Source organism: Notothenia coriiceps, unplaced genomic scaffold (assembly GCF_000735185.1).
Source record: "Notothenia coriiceps isolate Sejong01 unplaced genomic scaffold, NC01 NC01_scaffold00011598, whole genome shotgun sequence".
Lineage (NCBI taxonomy): Eukaryota > Metazoa > Chordata > Actinopteri > Perciformes > Nototheniidae > Notothenia > Notothenia coriiceps.
The window spans coordinates 109,756-119,301 of record NW_011344299.1 but is presented as its reverse complement, the minus strand read 5'-3'; the positions used below and the strand labels follow the sequence as shown (position 1 = coordinate 119,301).

The 9,546-nt window shown below is 37.4% G+C and overlaps 2 protein-coding genes across 2 annotated transcripts in view; both read left to right on the top strand.

Annotated features, from left to right (window-relative positions):
• The window catches only part of tnni4b.3 (troponin I4b, tandem duplicate 3), a 4,207-nt gene extending 1,678 nt beyond the window's left edge, over positions 1 to 2,529 (top strand). The window contains exons 6-8 of the mRNA XM_010772690.1: positions 951 to 1,040; positions 1,164 to 1,337; positions 2,006 to 2,529. Of these exons, the coding sequence (XP_010770992.1) occupies positions 951 to 1,040; positions 1,164 to 1,337; positions 2,006 to 2,092 (351 nt within the window). The 3' untranslated portion in view covers positions 2,093 to 2,529. The remainder of the gene's footprint in view (positions 1 to 950; positions 1,041 to 1,163; positions 1,338 to 2,005) is intronic.
• A 3,786-nt stretch (positions 2,530 to 6,315) lies between these two features.
• On the top strand, positions 6,316 to 9,032 carry bpgm (2,3-bisphosphoglycerate mutase). Its single transcript, XM_010772683.1, has 3 exons — positions 6,316 to 6,415; positions 6,913 to 7,535; positions 8,341 to 9,032. Exons 2-3 carry the CDS (start codon positions 6,935 to 6,937, stop codon positions 8,514 to 8,516), a joined length of 777 nt encoding a protein of 258 aa, XP_010770985.1. The 5' UTR covers positions 6,316 to 6,415; positions 6,913 to 6,934; the 3' UTR covers positions 8,517 to 9,032.
• Positions 9,033 to 9,546: the final 514 nt, after the last annotated feature.

Sequence of the window (9,546 nt, the reverse complement as noted above, 5' to 3'; positions counted from 1 at the left end):
GGGGGGGGGGGGGTTTGGTTCTAAGTCAACAGTAAATTCTAAACACTTTGAGCAGATCGCTTTTTCCATATCGCCTTCTAATGCCTGGCAGGCGTTACCGCAGCATCCGGACTAAAACCACCAGATTCAGAGACAGTTTCATCCCACAGGCCATAAGACTGCTAAACAACTGAACTGCTGAAACAACATCCATAACATTCATCTGCTACTTAGTCATTATTTATCTATTTATCTAATATATCATTCCAATAGCTTGCATATAGACTCTTATTTCACTATTTCAATTTTTTTAAACTATTTTTCTTTTTGTATTTACTTATTAATATTTACTTGCACTATATCTGTCTGTTTATCTGTATTATTGTGTTGCACTGTTGGAGGAGCCTGTGACGTAAGATTTTCATCAACATAACTACTCTGTAGCTATGTATGACAAATAAAGAACCTTGAACCTTGAACCCTAATGTTATCTATCCGCAAGCAGGTGCCCAATTACAATCAAGGTGAATGTTATTTTTTTTGGAGCTCAAAGCATTTAAACTTATATTAAAAGAAAACCTCAACAGCAATGCCACCTGCCAAGAACAATATTTTTTTTTTTCAGAATAATCCTCAGACCTCAATGTCAACACTTTAAGGGCCAAGTCCTCAGTTAAATGATAAATGTATAAATAAACATTCTACAACAATTTATATAAATTATTATGGCATGATTTATAAATAATTTTGAGAGCATTTGCAAATTGCAGAATTAAATAAAGTGTGGTGTACTGGAGAAGTGTTTTTATTGTGATATGCTTAGAACAAATCCCTGCCCATACACATGCTGCCCTGTCTTTGTGTTTGCATTGTTACTGTATCAGTGTTTCTATCAAGTCATACGGGCAAGTTATAAATTCAGGGAATTGTTACTTAAATGAGTGTAATACTTTATAGGCTTCTATCAACAGAATTTTTGTAAAGAGCTGCACCTGAAGATTGATGTGGTTGATGAAGAGCGGTACGATGTTAATTCTAAAGTGTCGAAATGTACTATTGAGGTAAGTCATCTTTGTGAATTACTGCTTGAGTTCTATCCTTTGTCACAAGCATACTGTATAAGACACACACATTGTTTGTACCCAATTTTTGAGGGTGTGTCTGTCATTTGTTTTGGGAAAAAGATACAGGACCTGTCTCAGAAGATCTTTGAGTTGAAGGGCAAGATGAAGAGGCCGGCCCTGAAGAGGGTGAGGGTCTCAGCTGACGCCATGCTGGGGGCTCTGCTGGGCTCGAGGGTCAAAGAGTCCGTGGACTTTAAGGCCAACCTGAAGACTGTGAAGAAAGAGGAGGAGAAGGTAGGGGCTGCTGTTTCATTATTATAGTCAATATTACTATATCTGTAACTTGTACTGTTATTCTGTTATGCACTGGTAGTGTTACTTCTTATACACTTTTGTGTTTTTATCCTTATGTTTTTGTAATTATTGAGCAATATCTGGCAAATAAATTCATTCAGGGCTTAATAAAGTTATATTCTCTCTTCATTCACTGAGAATAGTCCACTCTGTCAGGGCTCGGTTTTTTTGTCCTGTTAAAACTATATTTAAAATACATCACATAGATAACAAATATTATTTTCCTTGCTAAAATAACAGTTTTAGCAAGAAAGCTATGAAATAATACTTCGTCATTACACATCGATTGTAGTCCAGGCTGTAGGTTTTATTTTGACTTTAGAAACGACACATTTGATAAAAAATCTAAATCAAATTAACACCAATTCTTAATATAAAGATAGAGTTGTGAAACTTGCTTAAAAAAGGTCAGAATTAGAAAGAGTGACAACGTTATTAAAGCATGTGTACATCATCTGTTGCAGTGTTTGATGCAGGAATTTATTTATTATTCTTATATTTACAAGCAAATGTATTCTCCAACACGGTGTGTGTGTATTTCTGTTGTACAATATGGTTGCAAATACTTGTTTTATTCACTTTCAAATCATCATTTTTTCACCCCACAGAAAGAGGAGGTGACTGACTGGCGTAAGAACGTGGACGCCATGTCTGGTATGGATGGCAGGAAGAAGATGTTTAACGCCGGGCAGTAGATTCTGTGGTGAATTTCTTTATGAAAATGTTTGCTGCTCTAAAATGGATGGAGCCCTGTGACTATTGTTTAATTTATAACGACAGTCCACTACGTAAAGATCGGGTTGACAAGTAGGTTTTCTTGTTTATTGACCTCTGTTATATTCAACAATAAACCGGCCTAAATCATCTCCTAAATAATATGTGTCTTTTAAATCATGGCTTTAGATGACAACATAAACACATGTGCTTGAATTTAATGACGGGGCGAGTTTTTGGTTCATGGAGTTAAATAAAGTAAGCATTGTGGAAAATGAATATGGCATTAAACTCAGACATATTGAAGAGAAGACGTGTGAATTGTACAGTATATCAAGTAATAAAATCTAAATGAGATTGCTCTAATGAGAAAAGTCATCTTTGTCTTAAACTGGCAATATGTTTTGTCACACTTGTAGTTGTATGAATCATTTAAGGGTCTGATGGTAAACTGTATATGATTTTAGCAAATTAGATTTAGAATTCCTCATGTGGTTAAATGACCTATTAACATAACAGGTGCTGGTTTACACAAAACGTATTAGATGTAATCAGAAATACAGTTGGGAAACTACTTCTGCTGTTATATGGGAGTTCATCCCTGTAACCCAATCCTGTATTATGGGACATTGTACGGTGGCTGAGAAGTGCAATCGACAATTACAAAGTGTGAAACACTTTAACAAAGCTTGAGACAAATTTATATTTTCTAAAACAAATTTTTATTTTCTAAAACAAATGTACATTAGCTAAACACTTTTACCAAAGAAAAAACAATTTAACAAGAGGCGAAACACTTTTACAAAAATAGAGACAAATTTACATTTTATAAAAAAAAAATCTTTTTTATAAAAACAAAATTACAAGTGTTGAAACACTTTAACATTTGCCTAAACACTTTAACAAACTAGAGAATCAAACCGGAATGGGAATGCCCAAGCACGTGCAAGTGATTGACAAACTTAAGTTTGTTTTTGGCTGATAGACTGCCGGTACCTATGGACGGCACGAGTGTGTTTATTGCCGTTAAACATGTTTTGTCCGTTCTGTGGAAACCGACATGGCCAAGTGACATGGTTTTGCTCATCACGATATACTTTCTTGTGCGCACGAGATACGTTCTCGTGCACACAATAATAATAATATTAGCCTCGATGTAGTGCTCAGTACTGTCGGAGTGCAGGGGAACACTGCGGTCAACTCAGCAGCTCTCCATTTGTGAGTGTGCGATTAATCGCACCTAAACGGTAATTGGCCGAGAAGCGGCACTGATGCTAGTACAAGAGTAAAATAATGCATCTTTTTGTGCTATATTTGCGATAAAAATATGTTTTACCATAAGTTCTTAATAAAACTGACACTGTTGGACTCAGTACTTGTTTGACTGCTACCAACAATAAAGTTGTACTTTTTGAGTAAAACTCAAACTCCCCTCCTGAGCACAATCATTCATGTATTTTGCTATATTTGTTGAGGAATAAAATGATTTGTTACCATAAGTTCTACATGAAATTGATACTGTTGGACTCAGTAGGCCTACTTGGACTACTAGCACAAGTATAATCAAGTATTTTTACTCTGTACTTTTTGAGTAATACTTGGTTAAACTCCTGTCCTGAGTACAATAATTCATAGTTCATATACAATACAGGAATTATTGTACTCTGGAGGGGAGTTTGACCGAGTATTAATCAAAAAGTATACAGTAAAAGTACTTGATTGTACTTGTGCTAGTAACTAGTCCAAGTAGTACTGAGTCCAACATCAATTTCATGTAGAACCTTTTGCAAACAATTTTTTTATCCCTCATCAAATATACCAGAATACATGAATTATTGTACTCAGGACGGGGGTTTGAGTATTACTCAAAAAGTACACAGTAAAAGTACCTCATTGTATTTGTGGTAGTAGTCTAACAAGTACTGAGTCCAACAGTACCAATTTTATTAAGAACTTATGGTACAAATTATTTGTATCGCAAATCAAGCAGAAAAAAACATGCATTATTTTATTCTTGTATTAGCGTCAGTGCCGCTTCTCTGCGATTACCGTAAAGGCGTGATTAAAGGTGGGGTAGGTAATTTTGGAGAAACCAGCTCGAGTGCGCTAGAATTTGAAAATACACAACCGGAAAAAATCTGCTACTTCCTTACAGAGCCCCTCCTCCAACACACACGAATGCGCACATGACCAATAGGGGCACGAGATAAGTTTGTGCACAGATGGAAGGCTGACAGGCAGGTAGGCCATCCAGTTATTTTAGCCCGGCCGGCTCAGATGATTGGTCGTGCTTTTTACAGTACTACGGCTTCCACAGATGACTATTTTTTTACTGGTATTTTTTGTCAAAGCACTTAAGATATTCATTGCTATCGGGATGTTAAGAGCATTCCATGGAATATAACAAAAAGTGTATCTCGAGCCGGTTTCTCAAACTTACCTACCCCATCTTCAATTGCGCACTCAAAAATGAAGAGCTGCTGATTTGAACCTATGATTTGAACAAGCAAACGCGAGAGACGGCTGAGTTGACCGCATTACCGGAACGGACGACAGTATCTTAATATCTTCTGAAAATAAATCAATGCGAGTGTCACACACACACACACGCCCGCCCTGGTGACCGGACACCTCCTTCATAAAACGAAGAATAAGGCGTAATAATCGGGCAGTTCGATGTGTGTGTAGGTGTGTGTGTGTAAAGAGTTGTGCGTGGTTAAAACAAAGCAGCCTACAGTCGCTCTTTAGCTGTCTAAACACAGCGAAGGCTGTGTCTAAAAGGCACAGCTCCACTTCCTACTTGGCGAACCTGTAACTTTCTCGTGCGCACGAGAAAGTATATCGTGATGAGCAAGATCATGTCACTTGGCCCAGGTGGTTTCCACAGAACGGACAAAAGATGTTTAACGACCATAAACATGTTTAACGACCATAAACACACTCGTACCGTCCATAGGTACCCGGCGGTCTATCAGCCAAAACAAACTTAAGTTTGTGTCAATCAAGCACGTCACTTGTTAAAGTGTTTCGGCAAATGTTAAAGTGTTTCGGGAAATGTTAAAGTGTTTCGACACTTGTAAATTTGTTTTATAGAGTTTAATTTTGTTTTTATAAAATGTAAATGTGTCTCTAGCTTTGTAAAAGTGTTTTGCATCTTGTTAATTTGTTTTTGTTAATGTTAAATTGTTTTTTCTTGGGTAAAAGTGTTTCGCTAATGTCATTTTGTTTTATGAAATGTAAATTTGTTTTATAAAATGTAAATTTGTCTCAAGCTTTGTTAAAGTGTTTCACACTTTGTNGCCTAGGGACACAACGACATGCTGACTGCAGTGGGATTCGAACTTGCTAACCCGTGATTCAAGGTTCAGCACACAATCCCACTGAGCCACAGCCTCCCTGCTAAAGTGTTTCGGGAAATGTTAAAGTGTTTCGACACTTGTAAATTAGTTTTATAACATTTAATTTTGTTTTTATAAAATGTAAATTTGTCTCTAGCTTTGTAAAAGTGTTTCGCATCTTGTTAATTTGTTTTTGTTAATGTTAAATTGTTTTTTCTTTGGTAAAAGTGTTTCGCTAATGTCATTTTGTTTTATAAAATGTAAATTTGTTTTATAAAATGTAAATTTGTCTCAAGCTTTGTTAAAGTGTTTCACACTTTGTAATTGTCAATTGCCCTTCTCAGCCACCGTACATTGTTTAGAGTCACAAACAAATCACTGAGAAAAATGAATATTAGTAGCCTTTAAATAATAGGAAAATATGGCCTCAAGTGCGTAACTATCAAGGAAACAGAACGGTGTATAAAGTTCTTGTTTGAGTGAACAACAATGTGTCAGTTTGACTATTTACCCAAAATAGTCGTAAAACAAGTAAAACAAAAGTCTACAAACTGTTTGTCCACACACCTGGATCATTTTAGGTGGGTATACGCTCTGGCTGAAACAAAGTTAACTTAAACTACTGCCTTTCTCTTACAAACACCATAAATCCTCTCCTAACTTCGAACCAAACAACAAAACATCAACAGTTAGCTAAACAGTACAGTACCTCATAAATTCACCCATGTTTAACGGTCACTCCCCCTTATTTCCCTCCTTCCTCAACGACGTGCTTGTCCGTTAATTCCACCACTCCTAATATGGGCATAGCATTTGACAAAAGTACCACCCACTTTTGATCTGTGCCATTCTGATTGGGGGAGAGGAATATCAATCATCCACTGGAACAAATGCTGTACATGGCCGGCCAAACACTGTCAACAACTGAACTAGCCACTTTTAGGTCGGATTTGAAGCCCACACAGGGTAAGATTACATTTTCACAATATTATGATCGTTCAAGACGTCACATTAAGTAGTTTTGTTCATTACATGTTTGTCTTGTCCCTAACACGGACTGAGCGACCATGAAATACTGTATTAGCAACACGTCCATCCATCCTTTCAGGCTTGCTAATAAGCTTTTCAGAATCCAATGCATACATGTGTGCATACAGTAGTGAGCTAACGTTATCATTCATTCATTTATGTATCATTATCTTGTGTACAGCCTTTCAATAAAGCTAGGGATAGCTACTGTAAGGTTAGCTATCTGCCATTAGCCTGTTACCCTTTTAAGACAACCTCTAACCTTTTGCTGGCACTGTCTCTAAAGTACCTTCTGCTGGTTTCATATTAGACACACAGACCTGTGACTTTATGTGAGGTTAGCTGGAGATTTGATGTATTGTATTAATATATGTTCACTTGTGTTATCACCAACTGCAAAACTGTTTTGATAATGTTTTACTAAATGTGTGCAGGCTTCTGCTGGAGGTGCTTCGGATGTCCAAGTACAAACTGTTTCTGCTGAGGCATGGGGAGGGGGCCTGGAACAAAGAGAACCGGTTCTGCAGCTGGGTTGACCAGAAGCTGAGCGAGGATGGGCTGAAGGAGGCCAAGGACTGTGGCAGGCTGCTGAAGGAACAGGGCTACAAGTTCGACTTAGTATTCACCTCCCTACTCAGCCGCTCCATCCAGACAGCATGGCTTGTTCTGGAGGCTATGGGTCAGGAGTGGGTTCCTGTGATCAAGTCCTGGAGACTGAATGAGCGGCACTATGGTTCCCTCATTGGCCTGAACCGGGCAGAGATGGCTAAAGAACATGGAGAGGAACAGGTGAAGGTATGGAGAAGAAGCTACAACGTCACTCCACCTCCAATTGAGGAATCCCACCCTTACTTCCTGGAAATCTACAATGACCGCAGATACACCACTTGTGACGTGCCAAAGGAAAACCTTCCCAGGGCAGAGAGCCTGAAGGAGGTGTTGGACCGGCTGCTTCCATACTGGGACAGCACTGTGGTGCCAGAGATAAAGCAAGGCAGGACTGTGCTCATTTCCGCTCATGGAAACAGCTGCAGGGCTCTGCTGAAACACCTGGAAGGTATGCTGCTATTATAAACAATGCTCTCTAAGCGCTTGTGTTGAGTGTGTGCAGTGAATGCATTTAGTTGAATTCCACAACAGTTTCTGGACTCTACAGGCTGCCTTTTTTTAGTTGTCGCTCATTGAATTGTGAAGGGACTTCAATTCCCCAAATGGAAAGTTGAACTTGTGTAAAAAGGCCAGTGAGTTTATGTTACATTTGGCTGTGGCTATTAAGTCCATGCTGACCTTTCACCACACCCATAAGCCGCTGAGGCCACAGTACACTCCTTACTTTATTACGGCTTTAATTCATTATTGGCCAGGCATGGGAAGATATAAAAATGTAATTTCACAGTTATCTGGCTGAAAATAATTACATTTCACAATCATCCCCTTTATCATCAATTATTAAAAACTTTTTTTTTGGCACTAAAATACAATCAAATACCGTTACATTAGATTTAGTTAAGAAACACATATTTCTTATTGCATTACACATGTGAAACATTGTGTATATAAGGTAATCATACAGTATAGGGTCCCTATGCATTTAAAGTATAAATACATTGAATGAATAGCAACATGTTGTAAATCTGTTCTTTCTTACATGAAAATCTTTGTATTTCTTAAATTATATTCAATTTTTAACACGTTTTTTACGCTTCAATGATTGCTTTTTAGAGAGCTTTTGTAGTCATTTTGATATTCCGGATTATCTGACAATGGAAAATCACAACAATTGTTTTGAATTGATCATACCATCCAAAGTTTTGACTTGTTTTTCTAGTGTGTTATTAATATTCTTCTTCTTACTTCAACAGGTATATCAGATAAAGATATTGCCAGCGTGACTTTACCTACTGGTATACCTGTGCTGCTCGAGCTGGATGAAAACCTGAAGGCTGTGAAACCTCGACAGCTGCTGGGAGATCAAGTGAAGATTCAGGCGGCAATTAAAAAGGTGGAGGACCAGGGGAAAGCTATACCGTCAACTTGAATGCACTGAACTGGCTGCAGCTCTGTTCTGCTCGCCTGTGTGCACTCTTATTAGGTCAACAGGTACTGTGAAAAGACTAAAATAATAATAATATAACATCAGACAATAACTAAAACAACTTTCAAAGGATAGGTGTGAAAATGCTGTACGTGTAATAGTGGCCTGATCTGGGTACAGAGAATGTGTCACAGGTCAGACAGGTACGACAGGAGCAGGAGGGAGTTCTGTACTGTGTACTGTAAATGCTTTGATGCTGGGCTGAGTTGTATTGTGTGTACACACTGAATTTAAGCTAGATGTTCCTATGCCTGTATATTGTCCCTGAAGAGGTTATTTATTTATTTGCTTATTGATCTTACCATAAAGATTAATAGTAATTTGGTGAAGCTGAAAAACTTGAACTATATCATATCCAGAAAAATGACTTTCTAAAAAATGCCTTTCTGTTACATTGATAAGCTTTAGGGACATTGACTTGCATTAAAACATTTGCCTTCAGTATTAATGTAATGCTAAGAATCAGCTATTGTTCGACACAACTTCTTTTAATAAGGGGATCATACAGGTCTTCTGTTGATATAAGATTTAAAGCACTCTGTTGCCAGATATGACCTCATAGAAATTGAAAGCCAGTATCTTATTTCAAATATTTTGGTTAAAGTGAGCCACAGAAATGCTGAAAATATGCAAAACCACTGAAATCCATTTCTGTCCCCCGCATATGAGTTACTTATATTTTTAACTTGACTACACAGTAAGTTTAAGCTACACAGCTCAAGTTGTTTTACTTTGAGGGTTTATAAAGTACAGAAAATAGGCTGAGTGGAAATCACTGGTGCTTTTTGGTGTGAAAACTGGAATATCCTTTAGGCTTTTTACATTTTCTTAAATGAATCCCCTTCCAGATTAAATGCAACAAATGTGAATGGTGAGTAGCATTTGTTTGGATACATTTTAAAGATTTGTAATTGTTATATACAGGCACTATTTTGGTTTTAACTTTCAATTATAACTTATTATAATACATTGA

Excerpts from the sequence above, each read along its gene's own strand:
- bpgm (XM_010772683.1), top strand. The coding sequence starts at position 6,935 with ATGTCCAAGTACAAACTGTTTCTGCTGAGGCATGGGGAGGGGGCCTGG. Across the intron at positions 7,536-8,340 it reads TCTGCTGAAACACCTGGAAG|GTATATCAGATAAAGATATT; the intron begins GTATGCTGCTAT and ends TTACTTCAACAG.